The sequence below is a fragment of the Lagopus muta genome, chromosome 2 (genome assembly GCF_023343835.1).
Source record: "Lagopus muta isolate bLagMut1 chromosome 2, bLagMut1 primary, whole genome shotgun sequence".
Classification (NCBI taxonomy): Eukaryota; Metazoa; Chordata; class Aves; order Galliformes; family Phasianidae; genus Lagopus; species Lagopus muta.
Genome location: NC_064434.1, coordinates 85193845 through 85216804, shown reverse-complemented (window position 1 = coordinate 85216804; position 22960 = coordinate 85193845). Strand labels below are relative to the sequence as shown.

The window sequence follows — 22960 nt, the reverse complement described above, 5'->3', positions numbered from 1 at the left end:
GGAAGCGAAACGGCTGGAGGCCGTGCCCGCCGCGGGCCCTTACCCAGCCGGGAGAAGCTCGTCCGGCGGCGCGGCTCCGCTTCCCTTCCTGGCTCTTCCGAACCACGTGCCTCCCGCAGCCGCCTGCGCCGGGCCGGACTCTCCCCGCCCCGGGGCTCGGCCCCGCGGCCTCCTCCCGTTCGCGCTGCCGGAGCGGGGGCTGCCGGGGGTGGGTGGAGGAGAAAGGTGCAGTGCCGGAAGTTTTGCTACATCCGTACGCATGGGAAATGCCGGCCTCGCTGCTCGGCGCCGTGCCGTGCTGGGCATCCCCCGTGGTTCGGCCTCCCTGCTCAGTCGGACGGTCGCATCCTCATTTCAGTGGCCGCGGCATCTCCGACCATCAACACCAGGTCTGCAGTTCCTTCGCCTCAAGTCCTGCATGTTTTATATTCGGTTGGCCTCTCTTAGAATCACAGAGTCATTAAGGTTGGAAAAGACCTACAAAATCCAGTCCAACTGTCAGCCCATCACCACCACGCCCGCTAACCTGTGTCCCTCAGTGCCACATCTACCTGTTTCTTGGATGGATCTTAGTACAAGCCCATCTGCCTGCTTTGCTCAGTCACTGAACTGAGCCTAGAAAATGAGGCTCAATCCTTTGGTCAGCTGCAACCTTCCTGTGTAATGCTATTGCTCAGGACTTCACTTTCATCTCTTAAGGAACCAACCTTTTGTAAGTTCCAGCCCCATGTACCACTGCTCACTTTCTGTCCCCTTAGGGACAACAGTCCAGCTGCTTCCTGCCTCCTAGAATGGCTTTGGTACTGCAGTGCACAGTCATCTCAAGAAAGGAAAGAGTAGCACACTTTACTTGCTCTGATCCCCAGAAGCACCAAGTTTTCTGTATCCCCAAATCACTTAGAACTGGCTCACACATCGCCACACAAAAGTACACTGTATGTAGCGGATGTTGTTACAGCTCCAAATGTGCTGTATCACAAGGCTTAACTACTTTGGAAAAGTGCCACTCCATAATTTCTATTTCTGCTTGAGAGGAGCAACAAGCCACTGAATTAATGGTGTCTGTGCCCTGCTGTGCATCTAACAAAACAAGCAGGTGGCGCATCTTAAATAAAATGAATGACTTACACTACAGAATTCATTGTTCTGTGAAGCTCTGGTTCTTGAAAAATTCCATATGTTCAAAAGCAGCTGCACCGTGTCATGGAAGGAAAACAACAAACTCTCAGCAAAAGTTTCAAAACAAAACTTCTGGCTTAAAATGTCCCTAAACCACAAGGAGGTGGAGACAGTGCCCTGGGAAAATGACACCTCATTTCCTCAGGCATAGGCTGGGACTGACAGAGAACTGGGCTGGGTTTGCTGGGAAGGCTGAGCCCATCTCTGCAATTCAACAGATGCTTCCTCTGTGCTGGATCTGTGGTTAAAAACATTAGGTTTATGTTTACAAACATGACAGTGTTGTGTTTACAAACATGACAGTTGCAGCAAATCAGCACCTACGAAGTTGATTGCTCACAAAGGAAACATTCTAACCCACAACTGCTGAAAACCTGGATCTGGAAGCTGTGTGTGTTGGTCTCCTGGAGCTCAGGGTCTGTACGCCTGTCTCCAGTAAGCAGAATAAGGTTTACATGGAGAGCCTGTTTTCAAGGAAGACCGTGAGCTTGGAAACTCGATGTTATCCGGAGCAATACAACGTTTTACCACGCAGTGGCGCCAAACAATTAAAAAGAGGTCGTGCTTTCAAAGGCAAACTACAGACTTTACCGAAAGCTGTATTTTAATTAGTTAAAAAAGCCCTTACCAGTAATCGAAATGAGTACAGATTGTTCCACTCAGAGCTACCAAAGCACAAGAATTACAGCTCATTTATGTCAGATGCTATTTTCCTGTCCCTGAAAGACAAGCCATAGCCTTCAAAGAGCAATGTTTTAAGATATGTCATGGTGATAATGTGAACTGAACAGGAATTATCTTTCTCCTGTCCCCCATTCACTTAAATAAAACCTTTGAAACTGTCTTCTTTCTGGAAAGACCAAGTGATATTTTCATTGAATTACAACAGTAACTGAAGATAATTCATTCACTTCTATCAAATTTTTGCATGACAACTAATACAAACAACACTCTAGGATCTTTTTGTACTTTTTGTATTGAAAGTTTAAATCCTTCTAAAAATCCAGGTATAAATGATCCTACAGAAGACAATTTCTGATCAGAGCTCTTAGAAGAGCAAGGTGCTTACTGGAATACATTTTCCAATTGTAGAAGTAAATACCTAAACCTGATTGTTGCAATGATCATTCACGTGACAGAGAAGCAGAAAAAGCCCTATCTGCTGTGACAGGCTCATAAAGCTCTGACCCTGTGTGCACTCACATTCTGCGTACTCACGAAAGTCTCATAAACCCTGAAATTGGACATTCTGGTTTCAGGTTTGATACCTCTCCATGAGCATGCATTTTCTATGCTTATTTCATGTCGTTAATATCTCATCTCTTTACCTAGTAGGGCCGCACGGCTGCAGAGCACAGTTACTATCATCTGAAGCCAAAGAAAACGTCAAGCCACACAACAAGCAGCCAAACAGCGCTGCTCTCCCTCTCGCGGTCCGACGCTGCCACTCGCACAGCTCCGCTCTGCCCCGGCTCCACGCCTCCCCCATCCCAAAGCTCCCCGCAGCGCCGGGTCAGTCTGCCGGGAACCACTCTGGGCAAACGATACGGACGAAGTTTGCGTTAAATGCCGATAAAAAATCATTTTGTACAGTAGGAACAGCGGGGTGATTTTTCATCTTTCGGTGAGATATTTTAATCTGAACAAACAGCATTTTTTTCAGTCCGTTAGTTTCTAATGTGGCGTTTCAAGGCATTCTGTGCAGAAGATACTAGGTGTAAACTGATTTCTTTCTTGCCATTCCAGCAATCATATTTTTAATACATTTTTCAGTGGCAAGTGTTTAAAAAAATCCAAGAGGCACTTAGGAATCTACCAGCATGTGAATGGTTTCAGCGAAGTTCTTTGGATGCTTTAAGCAACCGAGTGGAAAACTGGAGCTGTGCTGAACCGAATAGGAAAAAGTGAAATTGTGTGGGTCATCAGATGGGATACAGGAGCTTTTAGGACCTTTTATTTTCTTTCAGTCACAAAAAACATGCACTTTCAGTGACTCCAAGATGAGTGTGCACAAGAAGACTGTATCACTGTACATAGATGTGAAATGAACACCTGGAGAAGAACACTGCATGGAAGTGTAGTTGGTTTACGCGCCAGGAGAACCTGTACAACTGGAGACCCCTCCAGCTCACAGCCCAACCAAATCACAGCTCCTACGTGCCAGTCGAGGCGGATGTGAGGATGGTGCCTGAAGGTGTCAGCCAAGCAACACATTGGTTACTTTCTCTCTAAACTCGATACTTCGGGAAGCCCTCGGCGACGACTTCAGACTGCGGGTTACCCGAGGCGCACGCGTTACCTACGGTGCACGTGTGCTCGCTGCAGCCCCAGGGGCCGAGGGGCCCGCTGCCAACGTGAACAGGAGCACGTGCACCTGCTCGTCCGCCCTTGTTATGACAGCAGCACACAGCGGGCTGATACCCATAGACACTGACCCGCTGCAAGAGCCGTTCATCCGTACCATCCCAGCTCCAGCGCCACTGACCGCCCAGCTTCAGCGCTTGGGCGTGTACGTAACAGCCTTCCAAAAAGAAGGGAAATACAAATAGCAGCAAACGCAGACGCTACAGCTGGCGAACGTCGGGACACGCGGCGATGTCTTCCTAACACGTTCTCCTCTCCGGAGATGTAGTACAAGTCAGGGGAAAATCCCCACTAACGAATGAATGAGGACACGGGGACGAAGAAGGCGCTCCCCGCCAACGAAGGGGTGCGTTGGGCGCCGTCGGTCAGCCCGTGTGCACCTACCCTGCCCCTGGCGGGGTCATCGCGGCCCTGCCCGCACTCCGCTCTCTCGCCGCCGTCCTCCCGCCGCCCCACCGCTCAGGCCCCGCCCGGGCGCCCCGCCGGGGGCGGCCCCCCGCTCCTCAGTGGCCGTGGCGGCCGTCGCTCAGGCGTCCGCGCCGCTCGCCGCGACGATGGTGGGGCGGGCAGCCCCGGCCCCGCAGCGCCCACAGCCCGGACGGCGCCCGGCAAGGCGAGCCACGGCCGGCCAGGTTTGAGCCTCCCCTCGCCTCCCTCCCTCCCTTTGCGAGTGGGGCCGTGCGGAACGAGCCGGGCGGGGGGCGCGGAGCTCCGGGCGGCATCAGGGCGGCGGGTGACGTGCGGTGAGGTCACGGCCGTGACGCTGATACGGGACCCGGGGGGCGGCGGGCTGTGCCGGGAGGTGCGCGGCGGTCCCAGCGCTGTGACCCCCTGAACGAGGAAAGCGAGAAGCACGCGGACTTCCCAGTAAGCATATAACGTGAAGGTCTTTCTGAAACACCGACGGCTTTCAGAATCTCACCTAACCTGTATGCGCCTTTAAACGCGCAGCCACCGAAGTGGGGCACGAGGCGATGCATGGGGCGGCGGTGGGCGCACGTTGGCTGCCCTACACGGGTTCACCCCGCGCCCGCGTGGGGGAATGGCGGGAGGACCATCGGTACGTGGGGTTCTGAGGGCGGTTTTAAAATAGCTCAGTGTACAGTTTGGGCACAGAATTATGCAAAATGAGTCAAATGGAAAATAAAGTTAGCAGTGTTTCTGTGTGAGTAAGGGCCCTGGCCGGTGACAAAACTGAAAACGCTGCCTTGATTCCCAAACAGGTCCACTTTGTGTCTCACCATTTCCTTTCTCCTGCCCAACCTGCCGGCTCCAAAAAATAACTTGGAACTGCAGTGTTGGGGTGGCAGGAGGGAGGGCCGCAGCCTGGCCGTCGGGGCTGTGGTGTTTCAGGACGGTGCTGCTCACCATCGCACGGCCAACACACACTGCGCAAACCCTGCCTAGCAGAAGGCCTGATCTCACTTTGTCCAGTGGCAACAGGACGTATGGAACGCATGGGCAGAAAGCAGCGTTGTGTTAAAAATGGGGGAAAACACTGACAGCGTGATGAGGAATATGTAAATTTTTAACAAACTTCAAAAAGCCAGGACATGGTTCCCTCCTTCCCCCTGAAATGTATTTTGATAATTTCCAAGCAGACAGCAAAGAGAAGGAAATTATTTCAATCCTTTTGGGGAGAATGTGACATTCTGGCTTCTTGAAGCCTGCAAAGAGGTTTATAAACTTAAAAAATGAAAAAGACGAATTTAATCTTTCCAGACTTGTCAAACTTGTCTCAATTAATTTTTGATGACATAATTAGAACTTACCACTTTAATGGGTGCTTTTTTAGTTTACTTTTCAAAGGATTTTATTTCTGAAGACTGAGAGGAAAGGAGGGCTCTGCAGTGGGAACAGAGCAGGAAGGAGGGGAGGACTGTAGGTTACAGTGCTGATTCAGAGCGCTCCGTTAAAGCCAAAAGAGATGAACTCATATTTTTTTCCCTCCCTTGGGGAATCAAACAAGAAACAGGAAGTCATTGATTCAAAGCAAGATCATTCACTCCGCAATTGTAAACAGTGCATTATGTGCCTGTAAATATTTCCAGAACCCATTGGCTTTTTGGAAAGTATGAAGTAAATTATTATAATCTCTAACAAACTTCCCACAATAAAAAGAAGAGTTATTCTCGAACTTTTTATCTGCAGTGTTTGTACAGTGGAATATTAATTAGCTTGGACATAGAGAAACGGCTTGGCTGAACGCACTGTTCGCTGCCAGAAATCCATCCACTCACATGTTTTGTCTGTCGAAACACAAACATTTTTAACTCCACCCTGTAATATTGCACCCTATGAAAAAGCAAAAATTCCTTCCCTACTATATCCACTTGTATTTTCACCACCACAAGCACTGAAATTTCCTACTGTTAACCAGATGCTGGCTGAGTTGATCTCTGTTTTGTGTAACTGTCATTAGTCGAAAAGTGCTGTAAAAATAATCCTATATAGACAGTCTAATAGGAAATCGTCATTCTTCATGGCTTGGGAGATCAGACCATCTGCCCCAGTCCACGCCTGAAACTTCTGCTCCTTTTGTAAAGTAGGGGAAACTACTGCTTGGAAGTGTCCCCATGCATGTGAGGAGTCTACATAAGGAGGGAGGATCAGGGATGGGACAAAACGAGGAATCTGCTTCCTCACAGTCCTAGGAAGTCCAAGCTGAAAGTAATGGGTGAATTGGTACAAGACACCAATCACCTAGATGGCTTGCAGCTGACTAAGCACTTCTGTGCTTAAAGTTTAGAATTTGGGTGTTGTAGGATCAGTTCAGGAAGCTGTTTTAATAACATGCTTAAATCCCAGCAGTTCCACAGGGATTCCTGAACTCCAGTGTAGGAATTCCTGAATAGGGATGGTTGTAACTTCAGTGCTTAACAACTTGAAACACAGCCTGCAAGACTGAGAGAAAGAGAGGGTAAAAAGCGGAGCAGATATCTTCAGACAAACAGCTACAGTGAAAAAATCCTATTTTTTCTTCTAACTTAGATACAGAATAAAAGCAACAAAGAAGATAGTATGTGGGAAAGGAAAGAAGTGTTGAGAGAGTTTTTCACCTGCTTAACTATGGTACTGAACCTGCAGGAAAGAACCAGAAAGTACTATCAGCGAATCACAGAAAATGCTACTTGCTTTTCTGTCAGCACCACATTTTCACTGACACTGGTGACCAACATGAAGCATAACCACACCACTGATGTATATTTGTTTTTTTGTTGCCTTCCACTGAGATACATCTGAGATAAATTGACTTCTCCTAGGAATCCAAGTGTTATTTCCAAAGCCAAACCTACATGTTCAGATTCCTGCAATGGCTAGTGCTTTCACCCACAAGGAAGCACTCTGGGCTGAGTGGTTGAGCTCAGCCCTTCTCTTACTCTATTAAGCTGTCTGCAAATAGCAGGAATACAGCAGAGCCCAGTTCTTCTGCTTGCACAGAGGTGATTTTCTTGGCTTCTCAGACATAAGCCATGTTGAGCCAGCTCTCATTCTGAATAATTTTTCCAGCCATGCTTGTCCAAAGGGCACAGAGCTTAAATCTCTGAGCAGTTAAATGTAAATAAAAGCATGGGTTTGAACTTGAAACACGGATGAACCAAGATGTTCTGAGATCTGTTTCATCTGTTGCAGTTCTAATGTGAAGATACTGTTTTCCTTGGAAGGACCCATTTAGCGACCATTTGCACACCTGCCTTTGTATCTGGAACCATAAACTCAACCTTCTCATTTGTATCCCATCAAGGAGATTAAATATTCACAGCAATCTGAATAAGCATAAGAATTTTCAAACTCTTTAAGAATCACCTGTCTATCAGTAAGCCAGCATAAAAACAGATGTGGTACTAATTCACACATACACCTATATAAAGCATTTTCTTAGCAGTTCAGTTCTCTACAAGTCTCACTGTGCAAGAAGGGATATATACAGTAAGATAAGGTTATCATTCTTGGCACTTCACTGCTTATGACAAAGAAAACATATTGCAGACCTGAAATAAATGAAGAAATTAAATTAAGGTAAACCTGAATATTATCAACATAGATTTCAGAAGTTTTCCCTTTATGATAAGGGCATTTGTAAGCTAATGTACTTTCACTGTTTGATGGAGCTGTACAGGCACAGTAGCATTCTTGAGATTTATATAAAATAGGTTGGTAGGTTTATTTTTATAAGTCAGATGTTAAATACAGACTCAATCTGAGGTGCTTTTTTTTTTTTTTTCTCCTCTTCCTTTTTCCAGGATAAATATGGCTGATCTTTCAGAGCCAGAAGGTACAGTAAACTGGAAGGAAAGATGTTTAACTCTGGAGTCACAGCTAATGAAATTTCGTCTCCAAGCAAGTAAAATCAGAGAACTGTTAGCAGAAAAGGTAGGTCTCACCATTTGAATTTTAACACTGTATGAATGACTTTATTTGATGAAGAGAGCTCATCACTGTTCATGGTTTGAGATTACAGCTAAGAATCTTATTCAGGAAGAAGAAAAAAAAAAGCCTTTAAAATGCATAGAAAATAGGTGTGTTTTAATGCTGTAAAAGAATTTCACACACTATATTTGCTAGCAAAAATGTTTGTTTTCAGATAAGAACACCCTGGCAAATCTCATGCAGAGAAAAGCATTTATCCAGTAATCAACTGAACAACGTTAAAGTTAATATTCAGAACATTTTCCTATGAATTTAAGATCTAATTTAGGATGGAAAAACAAACTCTTGGGAAAAAAATGTAGAAGCGTTGTTTTACATAGCATTTCATATAATTCACCAGACTTATGTGTCACATAAGACATCTTCAACTATGGTGAGGTCTAGGGCTTGGAAGCTGGAAAGTGTTACATAGTTGAATATTAATAATATTTTTTTAAATCATAGAATGGCTTGGGTTGGAAGGGATCTAAAGGATCATCAAGCTCCAGTCCCCCTGCCACAGACAGGGCCATCAACCTCCATATCTAATACTAGACCAGTTTATTGTTTAAATGCATATTTTATTTTGAAACAGAGAAACATTTCAATTGTCATGTTCAAATATGTAGATCCAGCTGTCTACTGCAAGTGAACCCAGATTTGAAATACTAAAAAAAAGCATGATTGTATTTGCCAGGTAACACTTCCAGCAGAACAAGGCAATTAAAAATAGAAGGGACAGAACATTCCAGAGAGTCTTTCAAGTTGTATTATTGCTATTACTGACTTAAAAATAATTTGTTTGAAATTACTCTATTTTTCCTAGGCCTAAATTTTCTGCCAATTGTTCCCCTCCCACCTCTCCCCAAATAAAATTCAGTTCCTTTTAGCACATTAGAGGGAAAATACTATTATTTTGAATAGCTTTCTATGCTTAAGTTTCTATGCGCTTCTCTTTCCTGAACTCATCTGTTTTCCTTTTGAAGCCATGAATTGATTTAGCATCCACACAGTTTCCTCTGAATCATTCCAATTTTACTATATTTTGGAGGGCACAAGACCTAATAGGATTCAAACAGGAAAAACATGTCTTTGTATTAAGAACCATGAATAATATCTACGTACATTTGCTGTTCCTTTCCTAATAAAATGTTTGAGATTCTGTTTACTTTGACAGCTAAGTTGATCATCAGGTATGTTTTCATGGAGGTATCTATCACAATTCTGGCATTTGGTTGTAGTCCTTTAGATTTTGATACTATGCTTCATCTTTTCTTTTACTGATCGATCACTGAAACTTGTAAGAACTGTCTTGTAAGTCATTCTAGTCAGGAAGATTCTGTTATACGGAATAACAAAATGCTGTCAAAGAGCTGTGCTTCTGCACTGCATGGTGGCCCACTACCGAATGTCTGTGATTATGTCGGGCAACATATGCCATGCAGATCTCCACCGATAGCCTCACATCACTGTACCAAATAACCAACCCCTACTGTTGCTGAGACAGTTCCCTGGAGGTACATTTCCTCCCACTCTGTGGCTGTTTGTTTCTTTTAAACACCTTATGAAATACAGATTATATAAACCAGAACTCCCTTATCTGCAGGCTGGGTGATTCCCTTAAAGAACTTCAGTAGCTCTGTAACATAACAGTCCTCCTGAGGATGGCCACTTTGACTCTTCCCTAGTCTATCAGCATTTATCCACACGCCTCCTAATTTTGCTCCTGCAGTTTCTGTTAAATTCTTTACTACAGACTTAGAGATCAGTAGTTGGTTCAACTGTATCATCCAGTTATTGACTGGATACCGTCTGGTCATGGCAATTTGTTACTGTTAATTTTATCTTTTGGTGCCCTTCTTTCTTCTGCAAAGGTAGAAAACTTCAACTTGAGATGGAAAAAAACTGGGAGAAAGAAATTCAGTATTTTCTGGATCAGAGTTCTTTGCATTAAGAAGTTCTTTTTAAATAAAATGATCATTAAAATTTACAGCAATGTAAAATGTTTATGTAACAATATTGAGCAGTGCTGGAATTGAATTTTAGAGTTAGTACTCCAAATACATCTGCATTGGCATGACTGAAAATACTGCTGTTGAAAAGTGGCGTAATTGAAAAAAAAACTTTTACCAAATGGTAAAACCTTATTGAACAGGTATTGCATAATATTGGGTTTTGAAAGAGTGACCAGCTGTACAAATGCTTTGAGATCTCATCTTAAAAGAAAAGACAAAAAAGGAAAACTTCCTGTCTCCTTCACTCCCCTTACCAAGGTGTGATCATGAACACACATCAGAGTATAATGCTCTCTGCTGGAACACTCAACAGATCATTGGATGTTATGCAGTTGGGGCAGTTATGATGATATATGTATCTTCTGCCACTTTACCCCATTTTGGATCACTACCATTCGGGGTAGAAATCAAACACTAGATGTGACTTTTCTAGGGACTTTCCAGCTGCCATAACTGCCATGCTTTATGCAGCTGCTGCTGATTATAATTTTGGCAACCAAAAAGTTAAGATTCATCAACTGCACTTCACAAAACCATCTGTGTTAATAAACAGAAAGAGATTTTAGAAGTAGCCTTTGAATTACTTCTCTTTGACTTTCACTTCTTTCCTTTATGGTTTGCATTTCCAGGCTCTTCACTACTAGAAATGTCCCCTTCAATTAAAATAAATATATGCTTAATCGTATCATTTCAGAAATCATGCTTTAAAAAATGAACAGAAGAAAAGGGATAACATCACAAATTTTCAGCACTGTGCCTGAAAAAAAGCAGTCAAAGGAAATTACTGATTCTCTCTCATCTGTGAAAAAGATTACTCCAAAGTAGAACAAAAAAAACTCTTAAGAACTTGTCATGCTACTGCACCCTTGTTTTACTTCGCCTCAACTTTTTTGGAATGTTTACAAAAAGCAAAGTGTTTCCTGGGGGTGAAAATGAGAGAAATATTTTCCAGTTAAGATCATGGGTCCAGGAAGTGTTTAGTTGGGATAATTTAATACATTGCAGTCCAGAACAGAGCATTAACAGACTTCATAAAAAAATGATCTTTTCCTCACTTTGTCACCGTTTCTTTTTAATATGAATCTTTCATTCATAAGCTGAAACTCATTTGGGATGTGCATCAAACTCATTGGTCAGAACTCAACAAAATGAGACTGTATCCATCAGCAGATCTATTAATTTTGTGCTACTGAAAACCATATTGAGGTTTCGTTTGTAATGACCTGCTGGTTATTTTTCACATATATATATATATTTTAAATTCCAAAGTATATACAAACAGTTCTCAGTATTTGCAAAGGGAAAAGTATATTCACACTGTTTCGATGTTATACTGCATGGAATTGTTCCTCAAAAATATATCTGGAAAATAGGTAAGGGAGTCATGAGAAATTGATTGGCCAATATATGATGGGCATCCTGGTATTAGTGACAACAGAAGAACGTAGCTGATGTCGGTCCTTACAGCTACCCGTTACATTTATTACCTGTTATAGAATGAAACAAGTTCTATTTTGCAAAGCACACAAATATTCACACAAGTGCTTTGATTAGCATAGGCTAAATGTGGCTTTGTTTACAATCATGTCTGTGCTATGAAATGTGTACTAAAACACTGAACAATAGCACCAGAGAATCGTCTCCTTCAACAGCAAGATAAATCATAGTCCTATACTATGACAGATACAAACCCTCATGGGTATTGAATTATGTGATTTGTGTAATTGTTGCGGAAAACAGAGTGAGAGTGGTATTGTGTCACTATAGAAGGTAATACAAATGAATTAGAGGGGTAATTCTCCTAGCCTTCTTCTTCTGCATGTATTTGAGACTTCTTCTCAAGGCAGTGAATCAGGAAGACGAGTTCAAATTGTTATATTGCAACGTGTTTGTCACTTGTCAAGAACTATTACTGCATATTTTCCTTATGTGTTCTATAATTCAGTCTAAAACTAGGTTTTAATAAGGGTCTGCTTAAATCTATCCTTCGTTAGTATTCGAGCCTGTGACCTATGAGCTTTTGTAAATATAGTTGGGTTATGAATTAATTGACATACTTTCCTTATACACTCAAAATCAAATATCTTTGCAAAGTTATTTTCTTCAGTGGTTCTTTTGCAAATAAAGGTTTGATCGATGTAGGAAGACTTCACTATATTTTTTATAATAGATAGTTAGAATTTATAATATATAGTTAGAAAAACTACTTACTGTTGTTTTGTTTTTGGAGGAGTTGTGTTGGTTTTTTTGTTGTTTTTTTCTTAAAGCAAGAACTTTTACTTGAACCTCAGCATTTAATGAGTTTGAGAAATTCCTATTGCAATTGTTTCAGCTCAGTGGCTACCAGAACTACAATCATGTAATAAACTCGGGATAAAACAGAGGAGCAGAGGAATACACAATGTTTTCAGAGAACTAATCATTCACTGTCGTTTATCTGCTTGGGTTTTTTATTTGTTTTCATTTTGCCAAGAAAAGAGTCTATGTTTATAAATCTAACATGCAAAGAAAGAGACCTTGTTGGAGTTTTAAGCAGAAGCTGCTGCTGTAAGTGGGAGAGGTCTTTAAAGGAATTTAAGGAATGATGTAGAAAGTATCCCTAGTACGCCAAATTTAGGATGTCTGTGGAACTGAGTTTTAAGTAGAAGCCTTTATTTTAATGCAGCTCAAGTCTTATGCATATGAAGAGTTTACTAAGAAACATTTATTGAATTAAAAATCAGACAGTTCAACTGCAAGTTTAGCTCCTAGCTAGTATTTCATGTCAGAAAAACTTGCTGTCCTTCACTCTTGTCACAGTGAGTACTTTTTTTACCTTAAGTACGTACGTAACATGTAAATATAATGCTTTTCCTATCACTAGGATCATCTTGGTAGGAGAACTGTGTAGCTGTGTTAAATTTGTTGGTGGGCAGCCTGCACTGATTTATTTTTTCATTAGACAAGAGCTGACTATGGCAGTATCTCAAATGTTGCCTTGTAGAGTAATACTCAACATTCACATGAATGTTTCCAAGTTTGTTTCCTTCCTGAGGATTATTATTTTGTGCTTTGAATGACTGGTAGCAAATACATGTAATTACGAGGATAATTTTCATATATGAATCAATTTGTTTAGGTTTTTTTATGTGCTTTGTTGCCTGTGGCAGGACAATTTAAAGATTATTGGTTTTGGAGGTAAAATCCATAACGCGTTTGACTTGTGCAGTGACTGTCAGCGTGAAAATTGTGAAAAGAACAACAACTATTTGCACTTAGAGAACTATGAACGGTAAAGTGAAGGGGAGTGAAGTATCATAGCACCAAAAATTATCCAAATTGAGGTTATTTTTCAGTATTTCAGTTGCTCTTAAAAACAAACAAACAAGAAAAACAAAGCAGCAAAACATTCGCCAAGGAAAATAATTCAGGCAAACAACATCTGAATGAACACTTGGGTTGAGCCATCACCTCATCTTCAGTCTGAGGGTTTTTAGAGTGGCTGCTCCCATCCTGCTCCAGTGCATCCCTCGCTAACTTGGTTGCTGGTGCTCACCTTGAGCCCCACTTGGCACCTCTAGTGTCCAGAGACATTTCCACCCTTGGAAGCAGCCCACACTGTGAGACTGAGTTTTTGTGTTGCTGTGTGCTCTGGTGTGAGGGCGCATGGGTTTCTGAGCTGTCAGGATCTAGCAAGTTGGCCCTTTAAGCTGCAAAAGTGTCATCTTGTGTGTGTTGCCTGTGGGCAGCTGGCTTTAGAGAAGGCAGTCCCAGAACTTCACCTGTGTTGTGGGTGAGTTGCAGAGCCAAGTCCTTTGCTAGTTTTTAAGTTAGTTGATTCCCAGAGACCAGAAGAAAGCTCTTAGAGTGAAAGTAACTGAGACAGCTGAAGTAGTAAGCTCCCTGCTGACCTCCATGGCCCACTTTTTGCTGATGATGACATAAACCAATGTATAAAGGGAGTGCAAGAATGCTAGCTGGACCTCTGTTCTCACTGGACTCCATTCAAGTAAGCTCCAACCCATTTCTATGCACAAGGGAATTGGGCAGTGCAGTGCATGCTCCCAGGGTGGACTGATGTTGGTTTGTATGACTTAATAATGACATCTAATAATTGAAGAAAATAAAAGTTAAAAAGTTTGTATGGTAAGAGTTTGTTTTATGCCCCTTTAATGCCCATACCTTTCCCATTATAACCATTTTTATTCTTTGTCTGTTATTGCACTATGCCTTTTTATAACAGTACTTTTTTTGTTTGTTTCACTGTTTTTGTATGTCTTAAGCCTGTATACTTTCTAAGGAGGGTGAAGATGAGGTGCAGGGGAGGAAGGGAAAGGAGACATCAGGAAGCAATAAATCAGTTGTAATTGTTCTCCTAGGAGCCAGGCTGTCTAATGGTGTGAAAAAACACAGCCCTAGCTGGGAGGTCAGAGAATGAACACCTTCCTGCTGGTGGTACAGAAATAGGAGCATTGGTGCTGTTCCAGCCCACCTGAGATGGGGAAACTGATGGATGTTATGGAAGCTGTGATAGCGGTCAGGCATGGTGTAGATCCTTAACCCATCTACGATTTCTTTACCATTTAACTTGAAGGAGTGAAAAGATGTTTTTTTCTCAGTTTTTTCTGAAGGGAACTTTTCTTTGTACTTACAAATTATGCATTTAATTTTCATTCCCTCAGAAAGTATTTTCAGGCTTTAAATATCTGTTGTCATGTCTTCAAACTGCATTATGCTTCCTTCCTTATATTTCTGGAATCACTTGCTCCTGTAGCATCCGTGTTCTCTAGGTGTCCTGTACACTTTAATTTCATAAGTAAATTCAGTTTCAGTCAAGACAGGTATTCAACTTCTTAGACTCTGACAAGTAGACTTCTGACTGGTACCTTTTATTTGAAGGCTGTAAACTCTCAGTGGTGTGAAAAAAAGCCTTCTATTTTAGATATTTATGTTCTGGCTCTGATCAGACCTCACAGTTCAGCAGAAGTAGCAGAATTTCCCCAGTTGCAGTACAACAATCAAAAGAAAACAAAGCAGATAGCTGCCTTTCTACAGACTTGAAAAAAAAACAGGCTTTGATACATTTCTGTTACAGTTCTAAGTGCTACCTGAGAATTCTTTCTGTCTACCCACCACCATGCACCTTGGGACAGTCTTTCACCTTGTTAAAACACTGCCTGCACTTCTTTCACGACTTTGAGTGTTGTGGTATTGTCTAGTTCTGCTCGAGTGCAGGTCTACATATCTGCATATCTGACTGCGTCTCTGCAGCTCAGCTTTTCAGGATGAGACCTGAGCTGGAACAGCCAGAAAGCATGAAGTTTCCTTTTTACCAGGCTTAGGAAAGTCCTGAAAATTATTAGGAAAGACTGAAGTTGGAAAAATCACCATTTAATTATTCAGTCTCCATTCCATGCTGCTCATTTCACCTTCACTGCACTGCCTCCCCAAATCCCACTGCTGAATTTAACTTTTTTGCATCTGTACACTCACTGGCAGCTGTCTGAGACTATTAATTCTGTAAGAGTTCCTTCCCTGGGCTTTTCTGTTCTGTATTTTCAATTTATATAATTCCAGAATAAATCATTAATTTTACTGTAATAAACTTGACTGAAATGTAAAGTATTATTTTTCATATTCACACATTCAGTAAGCATTAGAAAAGCCTTTTGTAGACTGGACTGTGATTCTGGGACAGCAAGCCTGCACCATTATGAGCAGCCTTCAAAGGAAAAGAATATGAGCATATACATACATCCATACAAATAAACCCACATTGCTTTTGCACTTTATAATTCTGACCACATTGCAGGATGAACACAGGAAGATGAAGAGGAGGAACTGTTTAGGTAGGAAATCTGCAGAGAACACCACTTTCCTCATGAGAATTCTGGCTTTTTCACCTGATCATTGGCTCAAAAAATGGTAAGATGAGAGGTGAAAAAAATGAGGATGCACGGAAAAAGGAGCAGCTTGCAAGCTGCCAGGTTGTGAGCACTGAGTTTTGCAGTAGTCATAACCTAAGTGAGCATTCTGGTAGGATCTGAAGGAAAAGTAAAGCCATAGGCTTCATGAAAGGTTTTTCCTTTTCATGCAAGAAGGAATGACAAACAGTAAAATCCTGTATGTTATGAACCAGTAACATAGTGAAGAAAATTCCCTATGTTTGATCTGAGTAGCACAAGGAACATTTGAACCTTCTTACAATGTACATTAGCCTATTCTGGGAGATCTGTTAACAAGAACAAGGCTGGGCTTAGAAAGAAGTTCTTCATTTTGGTGGCTACATCTACACACTAGAGAAATGTTTTTCCAAGTTTCAGCTTGTTCTATGGAAAGACTTCCGTGCCAAAACATTCAATTTTGTCCATTCCTATTTTAAAGTGCTGTAGTTTGTAAACATTTAGCACCTGCCTTATGAAAGTTACACGATATGTAGAAGAGAAATAAATGCCAAGACAGAAAGAATAGTGTTTGAAAGCATGGATGGAACATACCCCATTCAGCTTTTTAATATATGAGTTGTGGAAGCAAGAGGAACATTTCAGTGTTTTCTTAAGCTAAACCACAAGAAGAGAGACTCTGTAAAAAGAGCAAGTAGCGCTTCTCAAGCAGCTTTATTCTCACTTCTAACTGCAGCCTCTACAGTTTGGACAAAGCACATCTGAAAACATGAAAACTGAGAGCAATTTCAGCCACTGACAAATCGGTGATTGGTTTTCATAAAGAAATATGTGAGTTGAAACAGAGGAATAAAGAACTGAAATGGAAAATCTTGGTCACGTGCAGCATTCTGGAATAGCTGGCAGGCATATTGTTCAAACCATTTATAAGCTTATCAAGTACTACATAAAAAATCAGGTCGTTTCTATCTATAGCTTCCACTAGACAGCAGTTCCAAAGCCCATTTCAACCAATCTGTAAAATTTCCAGTCTCTACTGCTTCATCACCTGTTTATATCTGCATGGTCCTTTGAAAGACAGTTACAGGTGTCTTTATTCCTCCCTTATTTCCTCTACTTATTTATAGAAGCATCTCCCCATATGAGCTCACACACTTACAGACATCATTACTGGCATGAATGTGGCTATTTAAGAAGGCACAATGCTGCTGAGGCTCATGGCAATAATTTACCCTGATCAAAGCTCCTCTAGTCTAAGGATTTAAAGAGCTGTACTGCATAACATTGCTGCTTCCATCCAGTTTCAGGGCTATATATTTCTTCAGTTTTGGTAAGTCCTACGTGGTAGGACTGATAGTTCACTGAATCACAAAATGGACAGATTTACTACTTTTCCTTTTATATGGAACACTATTTCTCAACTACGGATGGCTTGGGATTTTTTTCAGACAAGGCTGAATAGAAAAGTTGAAATGCAAGAAAAAAAGCAGACTGTGCTGTTCTCCAGTCATGAAAGTTCTGCATTTAACCAACAGACAGGGTGTGTTTCAGGTTCAGAAAATTAGGTTTAACTCATTTTGAATTTCTGAAAACGGACTTATTATCAGCATGCTTTGAAAGGCTTACAGAGAAGCACTGCTTTTATTTTTCTCTTCTTCCATTGCATTTTTTTAATTTCAAAATGCTATACACTAAGATTCCTGAAAGCCCTTTGCGATGCAACTGTATTGTTTATGATAAAAAGATGAGGAGTCTGTACTGTGCCTCAATTACTATGTAATTTTAAAATATGAATGGGACAAGTAGCTACACTGAAAAATGACTTGGGTAAAAAATTCCTTTTTCTGTTCCCATCAGTAACAGGCATTTTCACATCTTAAAAGGAAAGAATTCCAATGTTTTTTTGGTTTGGTTTTTTTTTTTTGTTCAAGTTTTTTTGTTTGGTTGGTTGGTTGGTTTGTTTTTGTTTTTGTTTTTGTTTTGTTTTTTGCTTATCATGTTTTTAAAATAAAATATTTCCTCCTGAATTATAAACCAATGGTTGAAAGTACCAGGAATTTTATCCATGTAGTGCTGTCATTTTTCTACAAGACACATTAAATGAACAGTGATATATATGAAAAAATGAAAGCACATATACACATATGCATACAAGTGGAGTGTTTCTTAGTGCAAAAGTAGATGTGATTTCATGCATATGAAGCATTAGAATATCATGCAGATGCAGACGCAGCCAAGAAACTTCCAGGTGAACTTTGATAACCAGTCACTTTGTATTTTGCTTTTGTATTGTACAAAATTCCAAGTGACTGCATGTAGAGCTTCAATGACCAGACCTCCAAGGCAGTACACCTCTGTTTTTATTGCTGCTATGTTTCTTCAAAGCATTCAGTATTTATTCACATCTGGCATTTCTCTATTCATTGCTTGAACGAAAATAGCTCAATTTGATCAGTGTCAGATGTAGAGTGGTTGTTTCCTTACTAAGTTTAAAAACAAATCTGGTTTTAACAATAGATTTTCTTTTCTGTAATTCAGATAATGAATGCAGCATGCAATAACACATTTTCTGAAAGATGCAGGAGGATTTTTACACTTCCAAGGAGAAAATGCAGATTAAAATGACAGTCTTTTCTTCTGTATTGATATCTGTTCTCTACTAAGTATGTGCGTATTCTTGTTTTTGTGTCTAAGGTATTTATTCTTTACATCTAAACATTTAAAAAGTATAAATCCAGAACCAGTGTAATTTATGACAGGAGACCTTTGAATCTTTAATGAATTTTGGCAGGAGCCTAAGCCAGCCATAGGTGAACGTGATACGAATGTTCCTTACCAGAGGTTTGTTGAACTGGAATATTATTTCAAGTTATCCCAGTCCAGACATAGAAAATTAAGCTTAAATATACTTTATATGCCAAATGTTACTAATGTCTTGCTGGTCCTATGTGTTTTTCCCAGGAAGCCAACTCTGAGTCCGCTGAGACTACAAACTTTAGTTCATTCAAGAAATGCCTAGCCTCACAGCTGATAGAAGTCATTTAATTCTGTGATACTGATTCTGTTGACACTGACGATTTGCATAGGTGAATATTAAAAGAAGGATGGAGGTCTAATTCAACAGACCTTTCTGTTTTTCAAATGACTTTCTCTATAAAGTCAGTCGGTCATCAGTATGCAAGTTGCAATAGGTAGGAGTTCATTCTTCGCATCTGTAGAACATACCAACCTTTGCTTTGAAATGTGGCATGGTTACAATTACCTGTCTTTTTCATCCTGAGGCTCTCTGAAAGTAGTATTTACCTTTTTTATTGTTTGAGGCTCTTAAGCTATCTATCTGAAGTTGTCCTCAGAACAACAAGTAAGGAGTAAAGAGATCTTACTATATTATGCATCTTATTATTGACAAGTTCAAAGCATGGCTTTTGATTTAAATGATGAGCAATTAATCCACTCAGGTATTTTCACCATACCTCACTCTCTCCTGCCTCCCTCACATGCACACAGTAACACTGCTATCACTGCTATGAACCCTTCTGCTGACTTACACAGGAAGATTAAAGGCTACACTTTCTTTGTGAAGAGAAATCGTTTCTCTTGGACCTACTTCCAGTTTTTACCCAACAATTCTGATAACCACAAGAGTCCTAAAGTACTTCTTTTTTTCTATTTCATTAGAATAGCAGAAGAGTTACAGACAGTGAATTTCATTTGTTATTTTTCTGGCAAAACCATTTTGTGGTTGGAGATTATGCAGATAGAAAGAAAAAAAATACTTTTTAAGTTTTGTTATTGTAATAGATACTGCAAAACAAACCCAAATAAGCTCTAAGTAAAGGGAAAATCAGGATTTATTTAGCAATTGCTATGTAGCATCAAATTATTGAAAAGTTAGCCAGTAGAACTGTTATGTAAGTGCTCATCTTGGGTAATTGTGTTATTCCATACTTGCTAAACAATACAGCTCGCTTTGTTCCGTTTTGTTTGTACAGGACTCCTAAAATAAGTTGAAGATCCTTTAGAAATGTTCCAAATCAAAGCTCACATGTAATTGTTGCCAGGAAGCTGACTGACGCATCCATACTGTAAGATCCTGCAGAGCTTCTTAGCATAACTTCTTGAAATAGTTAACTCTTGGAGAAGCAAAAATAAACCTTATCCTTCCATTTTTAATCTCTGAATGCTATCTTTCTTAATAATCATCCTCTCAGCTACTCTGGCTCCAGTTTTACACCCAGCTTAGCAACAGCTTTATTCGAATTATATTCCTCGTCCCAAAAGCCTATGTGAACATATTATTATGTTCCAGGACCTGTGCAGAAGTATATATTCCCAGAAAAGGCACAGCATACAGTTTCACTGTAGAAGCATGGAAGGAGCTTTAGGTCTGTCTTGCACTGGACTACCCAGAACTTCAGTTGCTGTGCAGAAGAGCAGTGCTACTGCTTGGGGTTCATACAGTGGTTCAGTGGTCATTGGTTATTATTAACAAGAGAGACTTCTTGTTTCAGGTTTAAGCTGAGTCTGAGCCAGCTGAGCTGCACTCCCAGGTTTTATTTCCATTTATCGCATATGCTACGTTTCTTATATAATCTTACAGCTGGATTGAATTGTATTTACTGGACATAAATAAATTACAAAGTAATGCTATGGCCATCACCCGCATTTGCTTGACTATGAAATTTGATGACCAACTTGCTATTGAGTAGCAACAATGAATTTCACATAATAAATATCCGAAGGAGGCTTCTGTCATAACATAACCATTATGACAGATTACTATTAGCCATCACAGAGTATTGGCAATGTTCATTATTGATGTAATACCTGCTCTTCTACTTGGTTTAGCATACTACCTTAACAGCAGTGGAATGTTAGCTGTCCAAATATTCAAAAATAACCCCAATTTTTGAAACCACAACTCACTAAAAAGAAATGTCATAAAAATAATATTACAGTGAGTTTTGTAAACTAAACTCACATTTGAACATAAAGCCAAAACAGACAGATGAAAAGTAATCCTAGAACTCCAGATTCTGTAAATTAAATTCAAATTTAAAACCTCAACATGAAGTCATACAAATATGGAACTAAATACAAGTGACCAGAGAACAATGGAAGCTGATCTCTCTGGGTCTATGCAGACTGTTAGAACATGAATGACTGCGACAATCATTTCCTTAGTCCTGTTCCTTCCAAACAACTCTTCAGGGACCACTGTGTATGGTGTAATGTTTGCCACATTTGTATCAGCAGTGTTTTGTACATTTCAGTTCTTGTGTCTTCTGAGAAAGTCCCAAGTCAGTCACAGCTTTTCTAACGTTAATGACGACTCATTTTCTCCGTTTTTTTTTTGTTGTTTGTTTGTTTTGGTTTGTTTTTTTTTTTTAATTGATGGAAAACTATGATTCTGTATTCTTGTCTGGATGAGGTGCTAAAAGTACATAGAACTGCTTTGTGTTATTGACAGCATAGCTAGGGAGGAAAAAAAAAGAGAAAGAAACAGGAAGATGCCAGAAATAGAAAACAAACAGGACAGAATGAAACTGATTATTTCAAAACCAAGCAATAAACTGGAGACAGAATAAATGGTTTTCATTTCCATCATTTGTACCATATGCTTTCCTAAGAACAATTTTGAAGCTGAATACTGAGCATCTCAGTGTTAAGTATTTGACTTCTCAGATGAACTGATAGGTATTATAGATAGGCATTTCCTGAGAACCATTCTCCAGTCCTTAAATTTCAGAACAATACCTTCAATTCCATAGGTACTTCATATGATGATTTCAATACTAGGTTTACTTTTCTTTAAAAAAAAATAAATAAATAAATAAAAAGCAAGCCATAATTCTATTTTCACCAAAATTAGACAAGAGGGCTCTCAACAAAATCCTAGCAAGGAGTTTCTTACTTGCCTACTATGTTGCATATTGTTGGAAAACCCTTCAAAATAAATCACGTAAAATGCAGGGGGTTTCAGAGGCCAAGGGCAAAGGTTGAGACAATGATTTATTAGGCATCATTATAAAGTAACAGACCAGGATCTCCTGCCTCTCAAAAGCGACCTATGCTCCTTCATGCTGTGCTGGTCTCTGTCTTTACCCATTTCTACTCTGGCTTTTCACATCTTGTTCTGTGCAGCCCCCAAGTCCACAGTGTCTTTTCTGCTGCGTACCTCTTTCTTGTCTGGGACAGCCCTGTAGCACAAAAAACCTAAATTTGACAACTTCAGAAGAATTAACAGCCAAATTGTAAAATATGCTGAGCATCCTTTCCTCTTGCTAGTTTGGGAAGGACTGAAAGAGCTTAGTGCTTTATAAAGCTGTATGGGAAGAGCTGCAGGATTATTGTCAAAGGGATTTTCACCATACAGCAGCTGCAAAATTGTTCCATGAAGAAAAGTTTCATTAATTATTTCTCTTTAGAATAATTGTAGCAATATTTTAAAATTGTCATAACCATAAACCATCTCCTCAGTCAGTTTATCTTTTTATTTGTTTTTATGCTCCTGTTAACAGCACATCTTCTCGTTTTTCAGAGCCAGCCATAAAAACATAATGCTGTGGTATTTCTGGCAGTGGGCAGAACGCACAGTCATTTTACTGTATGCTTTTATGTATCTACAGATGCAGCAGCTTGAGAGACAAGTTATAGATGCTGACCGCCAAGCAGAGAGGGCTTTTCAGCAGGTACATCTAAATTGAAAAATACCTTCACTCTCTCTGTGCATGCAAAAGTTACCAGGGGAAATTCAAGAAATTGTTACTCGTCTTGAGTAGTGCTCGAAAGGGAGAACACAGCTTCCTTTTACATCTATTGGTTCATCTTCCTAGAGATGTCCTCACACTTTCCTTTGGTCGCTGTACACTTCATTTCAGTAAAGTCAAAGAACAGAGCAAATTCAGAACAGATGCATGTAATGAACTTCTTCACTGATGCGTGGTGAGTCATTGATATGTGAGTGGAAATAAAAGGAAGAGTGACCTATTTTAGAAAAGCTTTAAAAAATAAAATGAGGCTACCTAATACAGTCTCAAGGATTTTTCTGTGCTGTTTGTGATTCTTGTGAAAGTTCTGCCAAGTAAAGGATGAGACTGTGACTAAATA

The 22960-nt window shown here is 40.3% G+C and overlaps 2 protein-coding genes across 12 annotated transcripts in view; one reads left to right on the top strand and one right to left on the bottom strand.

Moving 5' to 3' along the window:
• The window catches only part of THADA (THADA armadillo repeat containing), a 301092-nt gene that overhangs the window by 239747 nt on the left and 38385 nt on the right, over positions 1-22960 (bottom strand). For 2 of the 8 annotated variants that reach the window (XR_007374803.1, XR_007374804.1), the window contains exon 1: positions 44-392. The exons of 1 other annotated variant lie outside the window; for it this stretch is intronic. The gene's annotated coding sequence lies outside the window, so the exon portion shown is untranslated. Of the gene's footprint in view, positions 1-43; positions 396-22960 lie in introns of those variants that run through there. 5 more of the 8 variants (XR_007374802.1, XR_007374801.1, XM_048934790.1 and 2 more) reach the window with 4 other exon arrangements.
• PLEKHH2 (pleckstrin homology, MyTH4 and FERM domain containing H2) overlaps positions 4069-22960 on the top strand; it is a 52843-nt gene continuing 33951 nt past the window's right edge. Inside the window, exons 1-3 of one of the 4 annotated variants that reach the window (XM_048934792.1) lie at positions 4069-4175; positions 7788-7917; positions 22480-22542. In XM_048934792.1, coding sequence (XP_048790749.1) covers positions 7795-7917; positions 22480-22542 — 186 coding nt within the window. In that variant the 5' untranslated portion in view covers positions 4069-4175; positions 7788-7794. Of the gene's footprint in view, positions 4411-7787; positions 7918-22479; positions 22543-22960 lie in introns of those variants that run through there. The other 3 variants (XM_048934793.1, XM_048934791.1, XM_048934794.1) reach the window with 3 other exon arrangements.